The 25,464-nt window shown below is 48.0% G+C and overlaps 1 protein-coding gene across 1 annotated transcript; it reads left to right on the top strand.

Annotated features, from left to right (window-relative positions):
- Positions 1–8,895: 8,895 nt before the first annotated feature.
- On the top strand, positions 8,896–22,654 carry LOC105276987. Its single transcript, XM_011335088.3, has 3 exons — positions 8,896–11,304; positions 18,943–19,139; positions 20,863–22,654. Exons 1-3 carry the CDS (start codon positions 10,281–10,283, stop codon positions 21,106–21,108), a joined length of 1,467 nt encoding a protein of 488 aa, XP_011333390.1. The 5' UTR covers positions 8,896–10,280; the 3' UTR covers positions 21,109–22,654.
- Positions 22,655–25,464: the final 2,810 nt, after the last annotated feature.

Raw genomic sequence — 25,464 nt, 5'->3', positions numbered from 1 at the left:
TGCGCGACAATATAAATTACGATTTTAATAGTATTATAGCGTGCATAACGTGCAAAAACATGCTTATTATGAACGCCGCTCTAGTTATACTCAGGCCTGATTATCAATCGGCGTTTTATTGCGCGTTTACACGCGAGTTACTGTGGTGCCGAGCAATTACGTTTTTTCTGTGGGGATACATTACTGTTTCCTTTCATCACATGTGATAAGAAGTAATCGTAAGTGAGATCTAGAATTCGCGCGAGTTCGCATTACTCGAACACAGATCTAGCATTCCTTCACTTATTTTCCACGAAAAATAGCTCTCTTCTCAAATTTATGCTCGCTGGAATATTAACAAGTGGCAGTATTTTTACGCTTTCTCGAAATTAAATGATCGAGTTTATTTTCCAGCGCTATGTTTGTCATCTCTAATCCGCACGAGTATTTATCTATAATCTGTAACAAGGATATTCCAAAAACTGCGGAGTTCATTGGTGGTCTCACCTCGCGATCTGTCGTTTCTCGCCCCGTGACAAGTTTTGACAGAGCGGTCCGGCTCATCCGATCACCGGATTAGGTCAGACTCAGCAGGTTGACAAAAAGATTTAACGCGCTTGACGTCCGTCGTCAATGGTCCTCTCGTCCAAGATATGTTCTTCGTGTGCTCACCCTCTCGCGGTGTTCCCTCTATGACTTCACCTCTATTCTCACAAGACGCAGGTAGGAAGGTTTAACGCCCCGTTAGGTCGGAGTTATATCGACTTAAGTTCAAATGCTGTTGTTTCGTACGCATCGTTGGTTCTCACCATCTAATCCAATTTGCAGAATCCTTCGCGAGAAGAATCATTCTGAAAATGCGAGGAATGCAGAAATTCTCGTGTCGACGAAGACACGAAGGAGACACGAAGACTGAATTTCTGGAACACCTCATAATAGAAGTGTCAAGCAAACCTACGGAATATGCTCAAATTGAACTAGCTCTTCTGAGTCGTTAAAATCGAATAAATCAATATTAAAATATCAGATTTAAAATATGTCAAAGAGTACTACAAATCTTTTAATAAACTCACAACTAAAGCAGTAAATTGCTAGCAAATTGGACATGAATCTTTTTCAACATCAAATTCAGAGAAACTCCCTTCTCTACCAGCGCTCACGCTTCGCAAACTATTTCTTGCACGTATCTTAACGACTCAACGTAACATCGCGAAACGTCAAGTAAACTGAATAAAATCACAGTTTACGATAATTAGTCCAGCCAACGCGAGGCAGCCGAGCCTCGAGCTTGCAGGTATATAAATAAATACCCTCGCGCAACCCTCAACCCTCCCAAGCAGTCGCGTAGTTTCGATAGCAGCACGACAAGACGATAGCTCGGCGAGCGGCACGTAAACCCGCACAGAGGCCATCGCATCCTTATTATATCAGGCACTTATCCGGAGCGGTATTCACGTCATGCCTGCGTGTGCGCGCGCGTTTATACGCGAAGGAAGCCAAGATGGGGTTGCGGGATGGAGCTGAGGGATGGTTACCACGATACGCCATACAGCAGCACGACCGAGCTGAGCGGAAAGCAGGGGGAGGGCGGAGGGGAGGGAAGGCCCGCCGTACCACCCTCATATCTCTCACGCTTCGCGGGTATTTCTATGGGAGGGAGACGCCCGTCTAATTTCCTGTCCTGAATTTCGAACGAGCGAGAATTTGCACCCTTGAGTTCACATCAACACGCGGCGGTAAAGGAGAGAAGGAAGGATGGCGGGAGGGAGCAGGGGGAGGGCGGTTGAGGGGCTTTTGAGTGAGACGGGAAAGAGGGTGGGGTAGCGGGGAGACTGGGAGACTGGGAGAAAGGAGGGTGGGAGGGCACCGGTCGGAAGAGCGACGGCCATAGGTGGAGGGAAAACGCGCAAAATCGCCAGCCACCCTTCTATCACGCAGCGCTACTGCTACTGCTACTGCTACTGCTACTGCTACTACTACTACAACACTCCGCACCAGAGTTGCCATTTTTCGATACTCTCTCTTTCCCATTTTCGCGCCGCGAGTGAGGGGCGCTCTCTTTTTTTTAGCGTTTCCCCTTTCTCGATCTCTTTTTTTTCTGTTCGCGACGTCAAGCGCGCTTCCGCTCGCGCGAATGCGCGCCGGCGCCGGCGCGACGGCGAGCCACTCTGTTCGATTCAAGAGTGCAAAACGGACTTCTGGTAGCATTTTCCAATAATGGACAATTCGACGTCCTTGTTTTACTGCGGGATATATTTTTTTTAAATGCCTCGAAATATGCTGTAAAATTTACCTTCTTTCTATACTTAATGTCAAAGTATCATGACATGATGAGATATACTCAATTTTAATTATTTGTTCAATTGTACACGAAACTCGATTTTTCTTTTTTAAATAATGTTATCGAAATCTCATTAGCAATCTTTCTAACAAAAAATTTACTGCAAGTAGCGAACAAAATCCATCGATTTACTCGCCGCGACAACAGATAGAGCTTTCGTCCGCTGCGTGCTCAGAGAAACTACCCCGGAAAAAACGTTTGCCGTATGAGAGATGCGCCGAGCGTGACGATATGCTCGCCGCGAGACCCCTTACACGCGGGGTCCTATTATGTGATTGTTATGAATTTCCTATTAATAATAAATAAACAAACATAATGGGGAGGCCGTCGCGGTGCGTTAGCCACGGCGACGCATCTGGTTCCTTCCTTCACACAGGGGTAATTCAATGCGAGCACCCCGTGTATCCGATGGATAACTATCGAGAGTGTCTCTCGCTTTTTCGTCTCTTTCTCTCTCTCTCTCTCGACTGCATCATCATTGGCGCATTTCTGGACGATGGAGCGCGCTATTGGACGCGCCGGGAACAACGACCGGTAACAAATCATCCCCTTATGGTCGGTGCCCAAGTCCGCGTGACGATCCTTTTTCCTCGGCGTCGTTCTGCATCCAGGGTATAATTCTAATGCGTCGAACGGTTTAAGTACGCGGTCTTGTCGAGCGCTTTATGATCCCGTGTTTAGATAGACGCCACTGCGAATGGAAATTCACTACGAGGCAAATTGAAATTTATTAGTGACTTTCCCGACTTTTCCTGAGGGGTTGCATATCGTGACGCCGCGGGTTTTCACGCTCGTCGAACAAATTTTCCACAAGAAGATAATTAACAGAAATAAATTCGCAATACCATCGTTGATAAATATTTATCCGATTCTCCTCTCTTTCTAAGAATTATCTTTTTTCTTTGAAGGTAATTATTTAACTTGCGATTTGTCTGCCGGGAACAGTGAGACCAATAAGTCGAACTGACAAATATTTTACTGTTTGAATTTTGCCATTGAGGGCAAGCGTTTAGTCCCCGTACGCACAAATATCCCTGCGGTCATTTGCAAAAGGAGCAGCGATCATTGTTGCACGACAATCTTTTGAAATTTTCGGGACTGAGAGGACAACATACCTAACGTTTTACCGCGGGTGGCCATTCTGCTTACGGAATGCCGATACTAGCGGCCTGCAGTCTGCAGGTGTCTGAAGACTGAGTATTCTCCTGTGGGCCCGAAACAGCGATCCACAATTTGCAACACACCCACAGTTTAAGAAAATAATGCTCCTCGTTTAAACGGTACAATAGAATCATAATGTGCCGGTTTTTGCAGGTATCGACAATCGATCGGAGGATCGAACCCTCACAATGATCCTTCTCTTTATTTCCATTTAGCTGTAAAACAGCACATACATATGCGTGAAACAGCACGAGCCGCTAAATGCTGTCCCTCCATCCGAGATGAGTACAGAAAATCTTTTTATAATCATTTCATTCATAAATATTTGAAAGTGGAAAGAGAATAAAGAAAAAGTCAAAAGTCAAAGAGGCCTAAGAAAATTTAGAAACGCAAAGAACAACGATGCTCGCGTCGTCAGTGCAAACAGTGCGACCGTGTTTGATAGAGAGAACAGAGTTCGCGCATGGTGCAGTTCTCACGAATGCAGGGAAATCCTTAAATAATCAAACAGGTCGACTGCGAGCGGTTCATCCTGCAAACAGGATTAGGACGAGATAAACCGCTGCCCACCAGCGCATCCTATGTCAGCGCTTACCTGATCTCGCCAGCTCTCTTGGCTTTACGAGCTCGAGTGCCCCGCTCGACGTCTCAAATTTGTTTCTCGAACGTCCCACTTATTTGTGCGCGGTTTTCTTCTGTGTCGCAGGAGCTGCTTATCTGCCGCACAAAACATTATCTTTCTTCAAGAGTACATTACCGAGGATCACAAAGGATTTCACTTTGGAATAATATCTTTGCGACAAAATAGACCATCGCATAAACGAACGCGTTTGTAGAGAGAACAGCGTCTATGAAATTAGATAATATGACGAATTATGACTGGAAATGTTGATCGTTCCTCAGGACGTCTAATTAATTTTATATAATAAACATTTTAATATGATGCATTATTTATTGAAAAATAAATTGAAATAAAATAAATACTTATATAAATGCCTTGGCCATAAGCCATGGCATAATGAAATTCCAGTAGACTTTTGAGTGAATGAAACTCTAAAGCTGGGCGACTGGCTTTCGCCGGTGCGCCTTGTAAATTGGTTTCCGCGTCGCTTCGTGGATGCGCTTCCAGGCCGCGGAGCAAATATTTTCTTTCACAAGGATTCGCCATTAATACGTCGTATTAAAGGACGCGAGCGGGAGAGCGACGAGAGCGGAGCGAGCATTAGTGCCGCCTTATTAGGCCCGCGAAAAATGGCCGAACGTCTTTCCCTCGGCAGGTGATGGCATAATACGGTCGCGGCGACGACGCCACCTCTTCGTGGCAGCTAATTCCACATTAACTGCACTCTCTAAATCTCTGTCAACGCCGTCTCTCTAGGGCGGCTCCAACAAAAGCTGAGATTCGATTCCCGGCGCACACACGCGCACCCGCGCACACTCGCGCGGCCGCGCGCGCGCGAACACACGCATCCCCGTCCCGGAGTCGATTTCAAAACGACTACTTACGGCTCTCTCAGGAGCACCGAAACGACACGAACCGCGGTAGACGGCGAGGGGAGTCATTCGACCATGAAACGCCAAACTAAACGGCGCTTTGGGCGCCCAAATACGAGGCCAGAATCCCTGCGCTAGCATCGTGTGAGTGTCGCGCACAAACGCACACGAAACGCGTCGTGCCACCCCTCATGAAGTCGAGATGAACTCGCACTAGATCGTGGATGCTGTACGACGAGAAGTGTCAAGCACTTGGAGAGCAAGGGACGTTGCGCGATTTACATAAAGCCGTAATTGGCTCTTAACGAAGCGCGTCTGATTTCGCCGATGATGACATTCGATACTTCGCGTATCGATATCTTTTTACTCGAGGGCAGCTTAATACTTTTGATGCAAAGGGAAAGGAGTGAAAAGGGAAGCAAACAATTACGCAACGTATCGCATTTTCTAGAAAATACTTTATTCATGAATTTACGAGTGCATATAATTTATTTGCATACTTCAAGAAACCTTCAATGCTGCATCTCTTAATTTGCAATTTCCACTTAAAAAACCCTGTCGCTTGCACCGCGCAGATGTAATATCGCAGGCGGTAATTTGGAGGTGCCGGTACGCGGAGGGGTGCGCAGATATCGCGTATTTATAAACGGCGTACGTGGAGCATCGCAAAAAGGGCATAATGGAGCCTGTAGTCAGATAGGTGTACATAACGAGGCCGCAAGAGGGGTGGGGTAAGGCACACAAGGAGGAGGCAGGGTGGCGCGCGGAGGTTGTCGAGATATAAATGGCGGGGAGGAGAGATCAGAGGGTTGCTCCCCCTCATCCAGAACGCATCTGCCCCATTATGCTGCCCCGGGGCACTCCCGAGACCATTAATCCTCGCTAAACGACAGCCATTTTGTACCTAAACTGGATTGCCGACTCACTAACTGGTTTTGAGGACGCTTAATAGACTACTCGGTGCTCCTATTATGGCGATCGCGCGTCCGCGCTGTATTTCGGCGTCGTTTATTCCCCGTTAATGTGCAAATCGCGCGGGGAACGTTCACGGGACATCCCCTACCTCTTCGAGTTTTGCGAGCGCGCGCGCGAATGCTCGTGCATTTTGCTCGTCACGGTGCCGGTAGTTCACAAAAGACAGAGAAGGAGATGAACGAATCAACGGCGACGCGAACGTTTGTATTGCAGCATAATATCAAATTAGCTGCTTTTAAACATCGCTCCGCATTCGTCATGTCGTAACTAACTGCGCGAACTGAGATCACTTCTTGTTAAGCGTTCAGTTGTCCCAGGTGCAGCGCGCTAGATCTTCTAGAATTAAATGCTCGAACGATCCCGACTATCTCACGCAATGACAATCCTTCAGCGTTCGTGGCACAGAGACTTCGATTATATTTAATTGCCCGCGCAGTAATCCTCACTAACAAGATCAACAAACTCGGTAATTTCCGCTGTTTTGAGCTTAATTGCGCGCGCACCGAGCCCTCGGGAATAATTCAGACGCATCGCGCGCAGGCCAGTGCATGCAATAAATTGAACTTAAAGACACATGCAACCCCGGTTGTACGCGCGTGCATTAGCATACGGTCGGCGACGTAGGCTTCGCGGCGGTTTACCCAAACTAAATCACTCGTCAGTCCAACGATCCCGACCGCTCTGTCGCCTAATTAACGTCAACGCTCGGTGCAGCGGGCAGCGGTGCGTCTTAATTGACTCCGCGATTCTCTTTCACATCGCGTTTAAACGCCCTCGCGCGGGTACCGCGCGCGTAATAAAGTCCGCCCGAGAGCGAGAAGAATCGCCGAGAATTACGAAAGCCGGGCCCGGCGAAAATCACCTTGACGGCTCGCAGCCGGTCGCTCGTAACGAGATTTTCGTTAATCGGCTTGACCTCCCGAGACCGCAGCATAATTCTACCTCTGGCAGGCCCGCCTCGCAGGACTCGCCGGGGTATACCGCCCGAAGGGTTGTCACTCGCCATTATCGTCGCCGTGATGCCGATCGGATTAGTGTAATCCTAAGGTATCGTTGGTCCATCGTGCAGCGATATTGTCGCGAGTCTATAGGCCGAACGTATCGTCCTCAGTGTAGCGAGCACTTGCTAAGAGTTGAGATACATGGGGGGTCCATGATTAATCTTCCACCAGCGAGACAGAGTTTCGTAGATCTCCGTTAAGACTGATGTTCGCAAAAAAATTCACGAAATTTGCTAGTTTGAAGTAGCTCATTAGTTTGAGGCTTAAAATGTGTAGAGCAATAAATGTGAGACTAATTACGGCGCCGTTCATTTTTTATACTACTAGTGTCAAAGAAAGAAGAACGTGTCATTGGAAAAGGACCTGCATCGTTTAGATGAGAGAGTTATAATTGATTCTGTAACCCTTAGGCATCTAGAATCATTAATCAAGTGTGCTTAATTACGCGCATATGTAGAAATCTCGGCAGTTCTCGTTTTTCTTCTTTGGTTACAAAGAGCTCTCTGCTTTAGTGCCTCGTTATTTTTCATGAAATATTTGTTTTCAATACGCTGGCACGATGCACTCGATGCAGAGCGTCATAAAATAAGAGACAACGAGATGGCGGCGCGCGTACGTTGCCCAAGGTCTCCTCAGCCCTTGTTCGCGCTGGCGAACGACAAAAACCCTATGGTTGATGGCTCAATTCTACCTTTCTGCTTTCTCCCGCCTTCTGGTACATCTCTTTCCTCAAGAGAAGTACGCGAGTCTGTTGCTGGCTCACTGCAGCTTCCCCACCCTCGCTGCATGGATGCCCTTCCTTCTTTTAGACCGAAGATTCAATATGCCGGCTCTGTTAACGCTCCATCCACCCCTCCTATCGTCGAAGCGCATCCTGCGAATATTTCTTCGAAAATATCTATTTATCTTTATTTGGTGCTCAATTACTCATGCTAAAGGCAACATGCAATGATAATAAACTCTTTGATAATAAACTCGTCATTACACAAATTGATCATTTTGGAAACACCGGAAGTTCATTTCCGTTTTCCAAATAGAATCTAAATAAACAACGTGACGTAAAGAAAGATTGACACGTATTTTTCAATAATATTTTTTGAATTTATTTACACAGCTTTCCGAAACCAATAGATTCCAGGAAACATTTTTTCCAAATATAGTACATTTGTAAAATCAGTTCTTGCCTCTGCCTACAAGCCTATTGTTCGCAGTGAGACGAGTAACCAACCGAAAACCAGAATGTCACAAGGTATCACGTGTCGTAGTCATGGACGCCAATCCCGCTAATAATTAAATGTGATCAATGGCGGAATCGCGCGCGCATCACTGATCGCTATCATAAATCCTAGATCAGCCATCGTTTCCGCTTGGCGGAAAACGGTATGAGGAGCCACTAGGACGATGTGCCGGACAGACACGAGAGGGACGCTGCTGTCCAGGCGGCATGCGCCCGTGCACACAGCCACGTGCACCCGTATTGCCAATCAATTCGCGCATTGCGCGCCCGGGAATTAGACAATTAGGAGTCGTCACGTTCCGCTCGGTCCCGCCGCGTCCCATCGACCGTCCACGGTTTCCCACCACTTCAGGATCCTCGGGTAGACACGGGCAGATGTAGCCAGCTCCATCTGGCGGCCTGCGGCAAGCCGGAAGAAGGGGCTCCCCTCGGGTTTTGATCCACCTCGATGCCCGCTATTGGTCCGCGCGCGACCCTGAAGAACGCCCACTCTCCGGGTACCCGAGATGCGCGCCGGCTCGCGCGTATTGGTCGAGCCCAGGCCACGGTACCGGTTCCGCGAGCGTCGCGGGGGCGGCGCGCGCCCGACGCCGGGTACCGCGACGCCGACTGCGAAAAGAAAGAGAGAAAGAGAGCGGGAGCAAGCGAGAGAGAGAAAGGGAGAAGAACGGGGACCCCGGCAGGGCTCTCCGCCGCGAGTGCAGCCGAGCTGGTAATCAGTGCCGTTTCCGCGGCAGTGGCGGTCACCACGCGGCAGATTACCCAGATTACGCCGATTACATTTGTACGCTGCCGCTCGACGGTCGTTTCTTTTCCGGTGAGACCGCACCGCACTCTCTCCCCGACCTTATCCCCTCCGCCGCGTGACCTCCGCAACTCGGAGTACGCGCTTGACCGTCTCGGTGAACCGTCGCGAGATCCGCGTTGCGATCGGAGGTGCCCGCGAGGAGTCTCGAGTATTTGGGCAGGACCCGCGGAGTGTTGCGGGGACACCCGTATCGAACGAGAACACCAGGAGCATTCGATATCCTGGAACGCGCTGATGGCAGCGACGGCCGTCGCGCGACGGACGCCGCATCTGTTGACGATGGAAATTGGCACTTGATCTTGATCAGGAGCTGCGTCCCTGAAGGCCTGGTTCGTCATGCGCGTATAATGACGTTTAATGATCCAATGGTGCAGTAGACGCGGCAAAACGTCGAGAGAGTGCATCACGCATAATGAGGAGATGCATTTGAGTGCGGAACAAGAAAACGCGATGCTGGAGAAAGTCTCGCAGAATGTGCGAAAGACACGCACGACTGATTAGAATGATCGTCGGCATATATCCAGTAGCTAGAAGTATATCATGATAGCAGGAGTCATCAGATCCCGTAAAATTCCCTTGCGCAATATCCATCTTGCATGCTTTGCTTAAGGTGCAGTTCAAATGTTCTTGTTCACTAAGCCTCGTTTGACTAAAGACCATAAAATATCGTGAAAACAAGTCAACGTGTAACTATACTGCCTAAACATCGGTAGGAATGCAAAAGGTATAAAAGTGAAGAAGTAAGAGGACTTGGATCATCATGTTGGTATCTTAAAAAACACTCCTCTGGCTTTAATGAGGGAATCCGCTCGTGTCGGCTGGGTCATTCCGCGGCGATGCGGCGGATTCCGAGAATAACGGAGCACGGGACTTATTGAGGTGGCAGGTTGCGCCTAGAAGGCCTCGCTTCGATCGGGGGTATCGGGGATTTGGTCCAGGAATCGCGATGTGACCGATCATCGGCTGAAAGTGTCGTGTAGTTCACTTGCCGTCTCATCACGCTCATCTGTCAACAAGCAACGGCGAGAAGCTAATGCGACGATCATCAGCTGACGCTTTAAGGTGTAGCGCCATTCAGTCAAGTTCCGTTAGAAACCTCGGTGTTAACGATCGTCTCTAATATAATCCAATATGGAATCGAAGCAACAACTGAACAATCTTCTCAGTTGTGTTTCCTGAGTGGCTCTTGAGTGCAATCTGACGGATTGGCAAAAGCGCGAGCTGTATTTGGGAGATTTGAGATAATCACAAAACCCCGAAAGACTGACGACGCTTACGATCGGCATGAGCAACGGCGAAGGCGTGGTGACCGGTCCGGGTTCCGGCAGCGACCGTTTGTGCGAAGACGTCGACATGGCCACTCCGACATCAGCATCTTCGAATCTGAAGCCGCGAAGTGGAAAGATCAGCTTCAGCGTCGACGCCCTGCTGAGTGGCACGAAGAAGAGTGCCATTAGCAGCGGCACCTTCGCGGCCAGACGAGACAATGACGATAGGATGGGCGCCGAGAAGAACCTCGAGATGGAGACAAGGTACCGAGAGTTGTTGATGGAACAGCAGAGGTTGCAGAGCAGAGAACTGCTCGCCAGGTTGAGTCCTCACGGCCTCAGCTTCGGCAATCATCACCACCATCATCACGCGAGCAGGCTCGAGCAGGATCACTCGTCTACTCGGCAAGAGATGCTCACGGTAAAGGATTTCTCTAGAACGAGCCACGACAAGTCATCCTCGCCCATCAGGATAGACCAAGAGCTCCCGAGGGACCGGGACGATCATCGACTGGCGACCAGTTCGCCTGGCGGGATTGGCGAGATGCTGGTCTCGCGAGAGCAGGAACGCGTTCAGGAGGAGGACGAGAGGATCGACAGGGTCACCAATCCGAGATCTGTATCGCCTGCGAGCAGGCGGGAGATTCTCGACGATCGCAGTGACTCCGAGGCGAATCGCTCGCTGGAAGGTGATCGGACGACGGATCACTTGGACCTCGAGGACCACGAAATAAGAAGCGTCGGCCAGTCCGAGGATTTGAATGTGATGGACTCGGATTGCGAGCTGGAGAGAGACTTGGAGACCAGTCAGGAGAAGGAAGAGAAGTCCAGCCCGGTAGTGCCCCAGCCAATTCATCCCGGAGTGCAGAGGCCGTCGCAGGGGCCACCGTATCTCACCGGGGCACCCGGCGCTCCCGGTTGGAACCCCGCGGGATTTCCGCATTCCCTGGCGGGGTTCGCGTGGCTGCCCCCACCCCCACACCCGCACAATCCTCATGGACATCTTTACACGCCGCACGGCGGGCCCACCAGTCCAAACGGTGAGACACCTCGAAGCATCTTGAATGAATTCGATCATCGAGTGTTTCAGTAATAAAACACGTGACATCACGTTTCACGACATTACATTAATATGCGAACGATTTTTACGATTTTTTAATGTCACGGCACGCGATAATTTATTGTAACGTATCGCGCTTAATTCGATCAAAATGGATATCTCGTGAAAGTTATAGATGACGTGTCGGATTTATCGTCATCTGACATGCCTGATTTGAATGCCTCAATAATTGCCGCGAGGGAATATTTTCTGCGAGGAACAAGTCGTGCCTGAAAACTTGGAAAAAAAACCGAGAGTGTAACGCGCAGACGGGGGTGGTCTCGCCCCGATTGCTTTCTTGTTGGCGACTACGCGGCTTACAATGTCGATGATTAGACGGCAAACGCAAGCTCCTAATGTAACTCGTATGATATTCACGGCACGCAGAGTCATAACGCTCCGTATTAGTGCCACGGGTCACGCGAGTAAGCGGATGTTATCAGGCTTACGTGCCAAAGAATTCGCTCGTGCTCTGGTTTACCTTCATCGCGATTAAAGCTTAAAAACTGAGCCTTTAAAGCTGCCATCGACAAGAACAATCGAGATCGACAAGATATCTTCGCTTTAGAGCCAACGCTCTTTTCGAGCGGAAAGATTTAATGGGCGCAGGACTAATGGCGGAATATAATCCTGAACGCACGAAACGTGCCGCAAAAATCCACAACGGATACATATTTAACGCGACGGGCGCGTACCTGCTCTAATTTATTATTGCCGTCAACTCTATCGGGACATTCGCGTTCCAATATCAATCTAATCAGAAACGTCACTAAATTATTGATTAGAAATCATTCGTTACGTTGCTCAGTGAATAATTTTCTACTTCGTGACCTTTGACCCCTTAAACGAGCTTTTTATGCGGATTCCGTGCTATTAATCTAAACAGATGGCCGATTATGCGACCGCGGTTTCAGAGCTATCGCGCTTCCCTTCATAGACTAATAAATTTAGGATAAATGTCCTATAGCGAATGTTGAAATTTATTATGTGCGTCGTAATAATCGTTTTACAGCCGTTAGTCAACTCGTATCGATACTGGTTAATTATATCTTTAGGGAATTTTTGTTTTACTCAATTCCCGGCCACTCCTACGTTACTTCACTTTATCTCACAGTTTTATTACCGTGCTACTTTTATCGTGTACACGGCAATATTATCAAATACTTGTTAGCAGTACTTGAAACGGTACCCGTGGACGTAAAGTCGCACGCACGCACAGAGCCATAGTAATTCGTTCCGAGAACCACGAGAATCCACGCATCATTCACTTATCGAGTGTACTTACGCGTGCGAGTCAACGAAGTCGCGATTTTCCTTCCACTCGTCGACGTCGATCTCCTGATGGGGTTGTGGCGAGTGACTGTTAAGGTTTCGCTCGCTCGACTCCGTTCCACAAACGTCGACACGAGACTTGGATACTCTTGGTCCAGCATGTCATGAAACGCAGCCGATGACGATGCGAAAGATTCGATCGCGCGCCAAACTCGATTGTCGCTTATCTAGGCCATTAAAACGCGCAATCAGTATCTCGTAGAGATATTCCTCGTCGCCTTTGACGCGACCGTGGGTCCTGACCACAGGTGACTCGAACGAAAAATCGTCTGCGCGGACCTAATCCGATGTAATTGCCCAAAGAGGAAGGGGAGAAACCGTGAAAGCAAGCGAGCGCAGCGCGATTCCTGGGACAGGTACAAAAGTGATCAGCCGCGCAGATACAGATCTTGTTCCATGACCGGTGGCGGATATATGGATTGTAATTGGCTAATAAATCGAGAAGGAAAGCCGTAGCGGCTCCAAGTCGCGATAATTAGACGCCACGCAGGCTGCCGTTACTGCCATTGCTCCGGACCGCTGGACTAATAAATAATTCACGATCACTCGAACGAGAGAATTAGTTGCGATTTATTAATTGCCGATTGCGCGCACGCTCGCTCTCTTGCTCGTGTCTCGGCGATTGACGAAACTTTGATTCCCGTGTAGTAGATTTGCGCGGATTAAAAAAACCCACCACCTGATCTGTATTTATCCAGTATTGAAGAAGTGAAGAAGCGAACTTACTTCAAATTCAAGGATTCCTTGATCTTCATCACGAAAACGCCACTGTCAAATTGTCAACGTGCTCGACATCGCTGATTCTCGCGTCGTTAATTTCTTCACAGATGCAGCGAGTACCATTCATCTAAGTGAGTGGAGGATCCCTTTAATGGGGAAAGAGGTCTAAGTGCAAAGACTCGTGTCGTCGTGCCGTTGGAGAACTCGTGGAACATTGCTGCATCAAAATCCGTCTCTAATGGACAATTAAAGTAATACCTCGTTAGGGTGTAACCGACACCTCCTGCGCAGCTCGTACCACTGCTCGTACATCGTGGCCCTCTTCAAGGTACTCCGCCTCGAGTGCCCGAGCACTCGTGAGGGACTGAAAAAAGGCGAGAGTGCGCAGGTACGCAGGTTCGCTGCTCGCGCGTCAACTTTTATGCTCACCATCACGGGTGTCTCGTAATGGTTTTAGAGATTTCTTTCTCGGAAGCGGCGCGAGTTCCTCATTACGCGCGGATATAATTTCGCTTGCTCGGGGAAGACCCGGAGACATTATTTATCGATACGGTGCTTAATGGGATTGCGAAGAATCGCTTCCGAAGAACAAAATCGCTGCTGCGGTCTTCTATCATGGTACGATCTCGTATCAGTGGCTAGCATCGTGCTGGTGCCTTTTCATAATTGCGAAAATAATAAAATCAACCGGGTGACGAGCGAAGAAAGGAAATCATTAGGGTGATTCGAGGAAATTTATGCAAACGGCGCAAGTTTTGCCAATTTGCCAAAGTAACTTAATTGAAACGCTCGAGGAAGGCTGCAAGGCTGCATGAATCGTCGGCGTGATCGGGAAAACATTAGAGGGATGCACAGAAACGCTGATATAAAACGCTTAAGAGCGGCTACCGGTTACCCGCGCGCTAGCTTATCGTCCAGAGTGACATAATTGAAAGTAACGCGTTATAATAACGCGCTCGATGTGGAGAGCGATGCTACCGAAACGGTAACCGGAGAAAGAGAAAATATTGAGAAGACACGCAATCCCCCGCGACTAATGGGAGCGCATCAGAGCAGCTGCGTGCTACATGGACTCCCTTATCGCGCCGAGGGTCGTGATTGAATATAACGCATTCACGTCATTTATATCAATCGCGAACGAAATCGGTGGCTCGCGTATCACGCTCGTTACGAAGCGACAGCGTCGATCCGGGAATGAGCTGATATTAGGAAGATACAATCAACGCAAACGGAAACACCGGCTTACACCGCCGCACCCTCGTGCTTGCGGTCTTATTTTCCAGATGTTGCCAAGAGGAAAGGGGAACAGAAGACGGAAAGTTCGACGGAGGAAGCAGGAGCGATCCGGCGCGCCCAGCGCCGGGGATCGCGAAATGGTTCGACATGATAGAGTCATACATAACTCACGACATCCATAATGCATTCAAGAGCCACCAAGGGATAAAAAGTGCTCTTGTTAAGGTGGCCCGTTCGGTGTAGCGCGCTCAGCTTCCCGCGAGCGACGTAGCTTTTTGCGAACGATAACGACAAACCATTCGCCTTTCGGCCGTCTCCGTTCCTCCTTCCAACTTGCCCCCACGTTCCTCCTTATGATTTGCCTTTCTCGTTTTCTTTTCAAACGCGCAACACCAATTACCGGCACTTAGGACGGAAGCTGGAGCAGCTCGGTATGCACCATCGTTGCACTCGCGAGCACACGTCGTCGTCGTCGTCGTCGAATGTCGCCGCGACATCGTCGCTTTTGCTTCGGTGATGATTGTTCACTTACAGAGAACTCGGCTAATTACGGCGCCTTTTAGTCGTCGGCATTTTCAACAAGAAACCCCGAGCGACTCGGCCTGAATGAATCGGCCTTCAACCGCCGTGAAATTGTCCGCGTCAAAGCATGAAAGTACCTTCATCCTGCGGAGAGAAATTTTTAATTAACTGTAACAATTTCTATATTCTATCATATCTTCTGCATGCGACGAGAGAGCCTGAGAGAGAGAGAGATCCTGGAGGCGATGAATAAAAATCTCGATGCATTACCGTTGAATTAACCGCTTTATCAGCCTCGAGATTGGCGGACAGGTCGTTTTCCGAATCGTATCTTTGAATGTTGAATGCCGCACGGAAACGCCTGGGTCCGAGAAATTGGACGGTGAAAAGCTTATTAGCGCGTTTCCATTCGGTCCTCGAGCGCTGACAGTTATTATCGGGGGGTGCGATACGGAGGCCTATGCGGTCTGATAATCCGGGGGAGGATTGTCGCCGGGGCGCGGCGGCTTTCGAAAATTATGAATACGGACGTCATTTATAATGCGGCTCGAACGCCGCGTACATTTATCTGGATTGCGCGCGCAGGAATGAATTAACGACGCCCGCCCCACGTCCAGTGATGTTCTACAAAATATTTCGGACGATTCATCATTCCATGGACGTAATTACCCGCCTCCAGGTCGGCCCAGGGCCCGATGCCTAGTAGCCGCCCGGTTTGGAAGCTGCGCCGAGTCGCTTCTCAGCATCTTCAAAATTCAACCGTATGCTCGAGTCTTCGTGCGATTATTATGCAGGAAACTTTGTATAAAATTAGCAATCTTATCTCCGAATTTCGGAAATATTTCTCCATTAATAGATTCATTACTAAAACGAGTTTTGAAACTGGTTGTTTATGTCCGAGCGATCGCGAATCGTGCCACAAAGTGTTGTCGTAATTCTTACTTTTCTATTCTACCGGAAGTGATTGAGAAGTTCCACTTGACGTTATTGCTTACCGCGACACGCTGCAATAAACTGAAACTGCGGTAAACTTGTACAGTATTCGGTACACGCAACATTGCGCAGCTTACGATTCGGCTGCACGTTAAGCTACGCTATCTCTAATTAGGCTAATTTAACATCGAGCACTTTATCTGGCATCTGAACGGTTCGAGGCAATCTTTATCGTCGCGTTCGGCTATTCGAAAAAAATTTACAACGCCGAGTGAAAAGAGAACGGGTCGTATATACCTATCAGCGCCCGCAGTCGTTGCGGCGATGTAGTCATTCGTGTGCGTGTTTCAGCGATCGGGTAATTAACAGAAATTAATTAGCAGTCAAGAAGAACATATTGATCGGTTACGTGCGCGGCATGGCCAACTTCGGCGAGCGACATGAAATCGCTATGCTACCACGTGAATGGAAACGACAGCCACGTAACGACAGATCGTCTGATTGCGCGCGGATTTGTGGTATCTTGTCGACTGTATATTCTTCTTTTTCTTTTTCTTGCAAATTCAGTGTGCATTGCAAGTACTTTGTATCTTATAAAGTAGTATCTTATAAATCTCGGACGACTGTGTGGCGGTATCATATTAAATTCCAAGAAAACTTTGCCTGAAGATCATTCTTCCCGTCTTTATTGTTTATTATTTTATTATCTTTACACGTAATGTCTATATTATCTTGACGTCGATTTTAACGTCGACAATGTTATAAACAATGTCACAATCTTGACAATGTTAAGAAATTATATTATTGTCTCAAGGCATGTATCAATAGCATTATATAAGTCGAGAATGTTAACTGCATAATTTATTAGCGCAACGCCGTGAAGTAACGATCTGCCGGAACCGTTATACATTAATATCAAAATACAACATCGCGAAAAAAGGCACCAAGGTGCAATTAGCAGAACGTTCGCTGTAAGAAGTTTCTTCGTTGTCACCGACCCAGATGCGACCGTCCTTAAGCGCAAAAGAAAGCGGCGCGAGTAGATCCGCCACTTTTGATCCGGCTGAATAAGTATTTAATTAGTAGGAATTAATTAGCCACCGGAGAGAACATATTGATCGGTTATGTGCATGGAAGTCGCCACGACGAGCTTCCACGGACGACACACGAAACGGGGAACGAGCCGCGCAACGAGAATGGAAGACGTAATACCGGTGTCGCGACCGATCCGGTTGACAATGTCCCGGCGTGGCCGCGTGCCCTTTTTTGTCGCCGGTCGATCGTTAATTAGCGCTCGGAATCCACGCGTGCCCTCCTCGCCGTCGCGAAACCGTCATCGTTTCGTCGAGCTCGATGTCGAAAACACTTTTTCACGTCGCCAGCGACGCGCACGTGCATACAGGAGAATCGAGCACGCGTAACTCCGCATCTGGCGTACGTAACTCTCGCGCCGTATCCACGAGGTATCAATTACTCTCACTGTTATACGAGTCGCTTATCTCGAATGCAACGCGCGATTATTGCAGGGAAATAATATGGCTAATTATACAACGCGCCGGTGCGCGCGCGCATCGCATCGAAGGGATTATCGGTGAGCTCCCATGACGATTTTTAATAGACGTCAATACTTCGTTTGGTCCATTGTGCGTGGCTTTGAAAATACGCGTCTCACGTTGGATATTATTAATCATCGCATCCGGACGCAACGATGCTCCCGTAACGCAACGATACCGCGAGCCGTCACTCGCATATACGTGTATATGATTCTTTTTTTCATTGTTTTTGTCGTTCGCTTTTTTTGTATTATATATGTTACCTTCCGCGAGATACTATTTTCAGCGGAATCGGATGAACAGCTTCGTTAGCGAGGGATGAATTTATTATACAAACGAGTGATGAGAAACGCGATCTGTGCGACACGATCGAGCGTGTTAGCCACGTTACCGTGAATAGGTGGCAAACTGCTTTGCGCAATATCAAGTAATTGCACGCGCACGAATCGATCATAAACAACGATGGCCGATAATCATGCGCCGGATGCAAGATGATGGCTCGATAATTAGGCGCCGTGCGTCGTGCATTCGAGCACGATTTATTTTTTATGATTTAATGTGCACCCTCGTCCTGTGCTCGCGGTGGAATCGTAATCGCGTCATCATGCGAAACCTATGAAAACGCATTTTACCGAACCGTCGTTATGGGCTCGTAAATTAACGGCTAACGTTGCGCACTCGATGGTAATTATCACCAAATGGCCGCACGAGGAGACTGGTGGACGAGCGTTTTAATAGTACAAATACAAATATACGTGGACGTCATTATTGTCCGTCTCTCTCTAACGATACAGGTAACGGAGTAATGTCGTGGCGGAGTAATGTCCACTTTAATCCATCGCTTCTTTTTGCGCATAAAGAGGAATGCTGGCTCCGCGGCGCTGAAATCCACTGAAAACGAGAATGAGTGAGGTCGTGCCGTGATATTAAAAGTAATTCTCCAATAAAAACTTCGCATCTTCTCGCATTGGAAATCGGTGCGCCATGCGTTCCCGACTAAATAAACTCCTTGTGCAACGACGTCCACGTTTACATTGCGCTTTCATCAAATAAATCAAACTTTATTCCCGCTTTATTGAGAGGCGCTTTGTGCCGCCTTTATTGGACATGGATGTAACGTTTCATCCCACCAATCGAGCCGTCTGATACACGAGATCGGTCCCGCCAGGCACACTTTACCTTCGCGACTCGAATCTTTACTGCTGTTTGATATCACAGACGATATCGCCTCCGCAGAAAAGTCTGATCCTATTTGAACACATGGATCTTCTCTTTGTTTCCAGGGGACCTGAGACTGCCGGGACCCGGACCAGGACCGGTCAGATGCACCCTCAGGAAGCACAAGCCAAACCGTAAGCCGAGAACGCCGTTCACGACGCAGCAGCTGTTATCGCTCGAGAAAAAGTTTCGCGAGAAGCAGTACCTGACGATAGCCGAAAGGGCGGAATTCTCGTCGTCCCTTCACCTCACGGAGACGCAGGTGGGACGTTCAGTCGACACGCACGCAATTAACCCTCTCGGAATCGAAAAAGTCGCTTTGCATGCAGGCCCGGGGAATAATGTAACATTTGTCTCTGTTTATTCGATGAGTATCCTACAAATTCGGCAAAAACAAGATATAATTGAGATTGTAGATTATTTTCTAACAGATATCATTGCGTGTTTTTGTTCCTATAATTTTCTGCTTGTTTTTTAAATTTATTTTTGCCGGTATATCACTCCCCGCGATATATGTAACAAGCTTTGAGCCACCTCCTTGCCCCCGTTATCGCGTGGTTGGCGTGCCAAGATACACTTTGCGCATTCGTTACAATGCATCAGCCGGGAGACGAAGCTACGTCGCATTCATTTGCTTAGATAAGCTACGATTACCTCGCCATCTTCTCGTGTCATTTAAGCCGCCGAACCGTTCCTCGCTCGTGCTCTCTCCTCTCATTATTCACCTCAGAGATATGTCTACAATTCAAGTCGTGATACTTGCGCCGATGGCGACATTCATCTCCCTACGGGTCTCGTGAAATAATTTATCACTTCACGCGAGGTCGCGCAATTTTTTTGCAAGCGCAGCGAGAGGAAAGCGGATGACTGGTACGTCTTGCGGATCTAGGATTTATTAAACTTGCCTTTTGAATGAGCTTTAATTTATCCTTGAGTTATTAATGAATATGATAATGATTCTGACACCGTTTTATTTTTATTTTAAAACTTAAACCTCTAATTTACAATTTTCTAATTTTTTGGCGATTTATACTTGAGAAAGTCCGCGCACGAAGTTAAATTAATTGCATCGTGACTAACTTGAAAACATTAAAATCCTAATACTTTTTTTAGAAAATTGCGTTACACTCGACTTGATCTTCTAGAAAACGTCCAAGTTGTCTTTCACGACGTAGCTGTTATATCTCGGAGAGTATTCGAGCATATTATCGGGAACATACGCTCGTTGAAAGCTCCATCGATCCGGAATGAATAAGTAACCCAAATACCGAGCCATCTTCTCTCTATATTCACATCTTCGTGCCAAAGTACCGCAAATTAGCTGTCGATTCAAAGTGACAGCTGCGCAAACGACTGCGCAAATAACAATTAAACGCGATTTAGCGTCAGCTCTATTCGCCTGTGCGTAAATTCAACCGTTACGCGTGTCGCTATCTTAGAACGTTCCTCCATTATTCCTTCCTGATAGCTCCATCGGTCGTTCGGACGCTGCGCTGAATGCTCGCATACGTTTCACGCGGAGATTTTGATTTGCCAATTACGGCATACCGGTATACTTGCCCAACGATGCTGATTAGTTATTAGATTGCCGTGTAATTTTATTAATTATCGTCGCGAGCAAGAGTATGCACGGTAGAACCCGTGCTGTTTGCCGACAGCAAATCCTCAGTCATTCGTGTTAAAACGTAGCGTCGACTAATAGCAACGTAACACTTACGTAATATTTGTCAAACGGGTGTGCCTCGCGCATATAATATACGGTAGTGGATCCATGAATTTTTATACCATTTATTGATCGAGTCAATATCATTTTATGTGACAGAAGTCTCTAAAAATTTCCGTATTATACTTTGGCATTAATTATTCAGACAATTGTCAATTAATGTGGGAAAATGACAGCCAGGAATATTTTATTCGTGCCAAGCGTCAAGTGCTCGTACTCACTCGTGATCGTCGTTCTAAACACGATCACCGTTATGTTTCAGGTGAAGATCTGGTTTCAGAACCGCAGAGCCAAAGCGAAGCGGCTGCAGGAGGCGGAAATAGAGAAGCTGAGACTGTCCGCGAGGCCCCTCTTGCACCCCAGTTTCGGATCGGGGCTGATGTTCTCCGGAGTGGGGCCGCCTGGTACCCCGGGGGTGCCACCCTTCATCGCGGCTGCCATGGCTAGGCACACACATGCCGCCGCGGCGGCGGCCATGTTCATGGGGCCGCCCGGGCACCGACCTTAATAATGACACGTCAGAACACGCGTGCGATATCAAGTCATTCTTAATCGTCATCCAAGGATCCGACGATGCAAGGTTTGTAAGCTCGGAGATCCGACAAGTCCAGAGACAGGTTCAGAGATTCGTGAAGAACTACGCTGAGTGAATCCTGGAACCCGAGGTACTGAAGAACCTGAAAGAGCGAAACTGAAAGAGGCAAGAACGTGCGAAGTCGATAGTCCGAAAACCGAGAAATTGGAAGATCAAAAGGCTGGAACGGAGAAGTTGAGAATCAGAAGCTGGAACTTTGAGAAATGGATTCAAGAATTCAAAGAAGACAAGAGATTTAGAGAGAATCATCATCTCAAGATTCCCGGAAGTTGCAAGCATCAACAGGAAGATTGAACAATTCAGTCAACGATACACAAGTCACGTTGCACATTGAGACGAGTTCCGTTTCAGAGAGAGGAGACCGCCTAAAAGTTCCCGATCACTCTTATTTGTTAGGCCACTCTCGCTCTTTCTCTTTCTCTCTTATTCTCACTCTATCTCTCTCCGGCTTTGATAACCCAGTCTTTCGCCGAATTACCGCGGATATTGGAATCCGCCACTTAGGAAGTCGATTATACAACGGCGAAGCTCGCACATTAGCTTGGACGCCTTATCTCTCTCCGGAGACGGATAATTTTTCGACACGAATGCCTGAAGTTATCGTCCGCAGGTTTGTGACTTAAAAAGCGCCGTCATAATTCTCCCTGAATGACGAGCTGCGTGATCGGGCGGTTGAAAAGGCGCTTGGAGCTTTGATCTCAAGAGAGGACACACGGGAAAGTGTACATAGTGTACATAGATATGCGTTCGTATGGTAACTATGGGTGTACGTATGTATATACGCACGTGTACAGGACGCTTCGATTATCCTCAAGAGGAGAAATCGCGCAGAGCGAGCGTTCGACAGAGTTAGTTTTTGGACCGCGCTGGATCTATTCGTTCTTAAAATACGGACCGGTCGGAAGAGTGCAGCCACGTACAACAAGCGAGGTACGTTCAAACAATTCCGAGTCTGAATATTCAAGAAAAAGTGATCGAGCTGAGGTCGAATGTAATAATTGTCTCCCTGAGAGCACGATTCCTCATATTGAAAGAATTAATAAAAAATAAGAACAGATCCACTGAAATTCGTGAGAGATATTTTTCTTAAAGCGTTAGAGATCGTGCGAAACTCGAGCCACATTCTGAAAAGTTGCAATTTAGGGAAACAATGACGCCAGCGTTCATCCTTCATCGGCAAGCACAGTTAGTAACTTACTTTGAGATCCCGAGATACCTTTCAGACACTTGTTGAAGTTTTGCAATGTGCGAGGAGACAAGTGCGTGTAAATTCGTGTCGATCGTGTGGCATGCACCGATCGCGAATCGAGAAACGTGGAATCGTTCGTAAGCAGTAAGAAACTAACGTTACGAATGTGGCGAGGTTCTAGACGTACCTATGCGCCTTGTGTATAAATGTAAGATGATAATTTATCCATGGAAGTATATTATAGCAAAATAAAAGTGATTTCAGTATTTATGTCCCGTCGATTTCTCAATCCTTTCAAGGAACCATCGCTGCGCCGTTGAACGTACCAAGCGATATCGCCGCCGATTAACAGATTTGCGAACAATACAATGATCCAATTGATCAGACGTAACTTATTCCCGAATATGGCGTCACATTGGAGCGGGATAAAGAGAAAAAGAGAAAACGAAAGCACGCGGGGTTCGCTCGGCGCGATCGCACGTATCGCACAGTCATCGACAGGTCGGCTTCGTATATGGCAAGTAGTCGATCCGGTGGTATAAGGCGGCCGAAAGTGTCCGCGAGATAATTAGAAATATGTTAATCCGCCGTGGCTGCTAATTGGTTTTTGACTAAATTTTTAATTAAGTCTTAAGCCTGGGCGGCGCGCTGATTTATCGAGGGGAGAGGACCCGCCGCTAATTATAAAATATATATAGAGGACGCACACCGACGCGCACGCACACGCGTGTCTATGGGCGGTCGCTCGTTTGCCCTTATCATATTTGTGCATATCTTCGGTGTATGCACCTGTCTCGCTTTACGGTGTGCGGATACAGGCGCCTGCAACTCCTTTTTTCGGCGTAGCATCCCTGTGAACATCCGAGAGAAGAGGAGGGAGGAACAGAAAGCTGTGCCATCCCAATAATTGCCGTATCATCTTTGCATTTTATGCAAATGTGCATCGGAAGCGCGTTAACAAACTTCGTAACGCGAGATTTATCAATATTCCATGATAAGTTTGCATTCGATTCCGTCTCACACAAGCTTGTTCGAACTTGAGATTTAATCTTGCCAGTGGCGTGTAATACCTACTAGAAATATTGAACCAACAGTATTATGAGATATGAAGCGGATCTAACTAGATATCCATAGACAAATCTTTCGATATATTCCATATTCAAATTTGATTGTCAATTAATTCAAGAATGATCGATTCCTCTGGCCCTTCCAATGCCGGCGTTGGAGAACACGCGTTTCAGGGACCACGATGGTCGCGCGAGGCAAGTGGCGAAGGGACCCTTTAGGAGCGACGAGATCCAGGCCGGTAAAGGCTTTACAAACAGGCGCCAGATATTCACCACCCGTGTAGATCAGAAGCCGTTCGCAGATCCCTCGTCCTCTCTCTTTCTGTCTCCTTTTCTCCAAAGGCCCGACAGCGCTCCTCTCCGAGTGCGACCTCTCAGTCGGCGCTCCCATATAGATGAAATTTATGTACCGTGCCGCGGACGATCCTACGCATGCGGCCACATTGAGCGCTGACAATTAATTAAAGAATAATTTCTTGTCTTCGCGATACCCGGAGGAGCGTCGCCGGTTGGCGTCCAATTATGTCCGCGGACCGGAGCAGAATACCAAGCAGGCCCGTCGACGACACCGGACGCCACGCACTAGTCCCGTCCGAGGGAGCTGTCCCCCCGTAACCTACCCTCTTCGTCGCGAGTGACCGCGCCGCGAACGGTGTGATCGGTGAAACGCAGGTCGCGCGAGAAGATCAATGTCTCGTGTCTTAATTACACACACACACAAACACATATACTGAGCGATCAATTTTTATTTTTCTTCTCTTTTGGACTTGAACTGTGATCGGATGCTGGGAGGGCTTGCGAACTCGAGATAAATTTCCACGTGCTCCAAGTAAAATGAAACAGCATACTGAAGACGTACCTGATTTCCAGTACTCGCTATTTTGTTAACGCTACGGGGTTGATTAGAAGAAGTGTCCGTCGTATAGGAATTCGAGACGGGGAACGAGCTACACGCAGCGAACAAGGCAGACCGGAAGGGACCGCTGGGGACAGGAGAGACGGGGGGAAATATTCACGGTTAACGCGTGCATCGAAAGCGGGGCTCCGCTCATTCAGTTTATCCAAATTAATTGGTCGTAAATTAAGCGGGGCCCGGTCTGACGAGCGGACGAGCGGTCACGATGAAGAAGAAAGCGGGATGGTGCCGACTGAAGAGGGACGGTTGGATAAGCGCCTAGCGGAGAAGCGAGCGAGAGGGAAACTCGGGCGAAGGAAGCGAGATGAAAGAAGAGGACACTCGCGCGGACGGAGAGGAGGAGGGAGGGAGGGCAAATTAAAAAACCAAAAGGGTTGACTGCAGAGGAGCGAGGAGGGGGAGGGGGACAGTAGCGCATCGACACGCCATTATGTGGCGACCGGGACTAATTTATACAAGGAGAAGACGGAGACGCAGCGCGTAAAGTCAATCGCGCGCCGCGGAGGGAGAAGGATGCCCCTTCGGTGGCATTATTTAAGGCGAGGGGGCTCATCCTAATTGGAGGCCTGCCACTGTTTCGACCGAGTGTACCGATGCTCGGATTCGTGTCTTCCGCCGGGGATTACGGGGAATCAGAAACGGGAACTATTCCGAGGAATGGAGAGGATGATCTTTGTCGCGGTTATCATCGTGGATCTCAGGCTGCCGAGAAAGCGCTGACGTGCGCTTAAAATGCAGTAATTAAAGAGGAACCACTGCGTAAAATGTACGACAGGTTCGCGATCATTACTTTCGTGTTCTTCAAATTATCTCCCGTTACGCGCACTTGAAGTCTAACGCCAAGTTTTGGAAAATGTTGCGCCATAGTGAAGACTTTGCTATGATATTGATTTAATATAAAATATAATACAAGATACAAAATATTCGATATTCTCTCAGAATGTTGTGAAAATTATATACTGCGTTGATTTGTATCTTTTTTCATTTTCTATGAATATTTTGATTGGGGCTCTGATGGAGAAACATATCACGTTAAGCAGCGATGTAGATACCCATGAGTACACCTTTAGAGTACCGGGCTTGAAGAATGCGTCTCG

This window comes from Ooceraea biroi, chromosome 3, assembly GCF_003672135.1.
Source record: "Ooceraea biroi isolate clonal line C1 chromosome 3, Obir_v5.4, whole genome shotgun sequence".
NCBI classification, from domain to species: domain Eukaryota; kingdom Metazoa; phylum Arthropoda; class Insecta; order Hymenoptera; family Formicidae; genus Ooceraea; species Ooceraea biroi.
The sequence above is the reverse complement of the archived record's forward strand: the minus strand, read 5'-3'. Positions and strand labels throughout refer to the sequence as shown.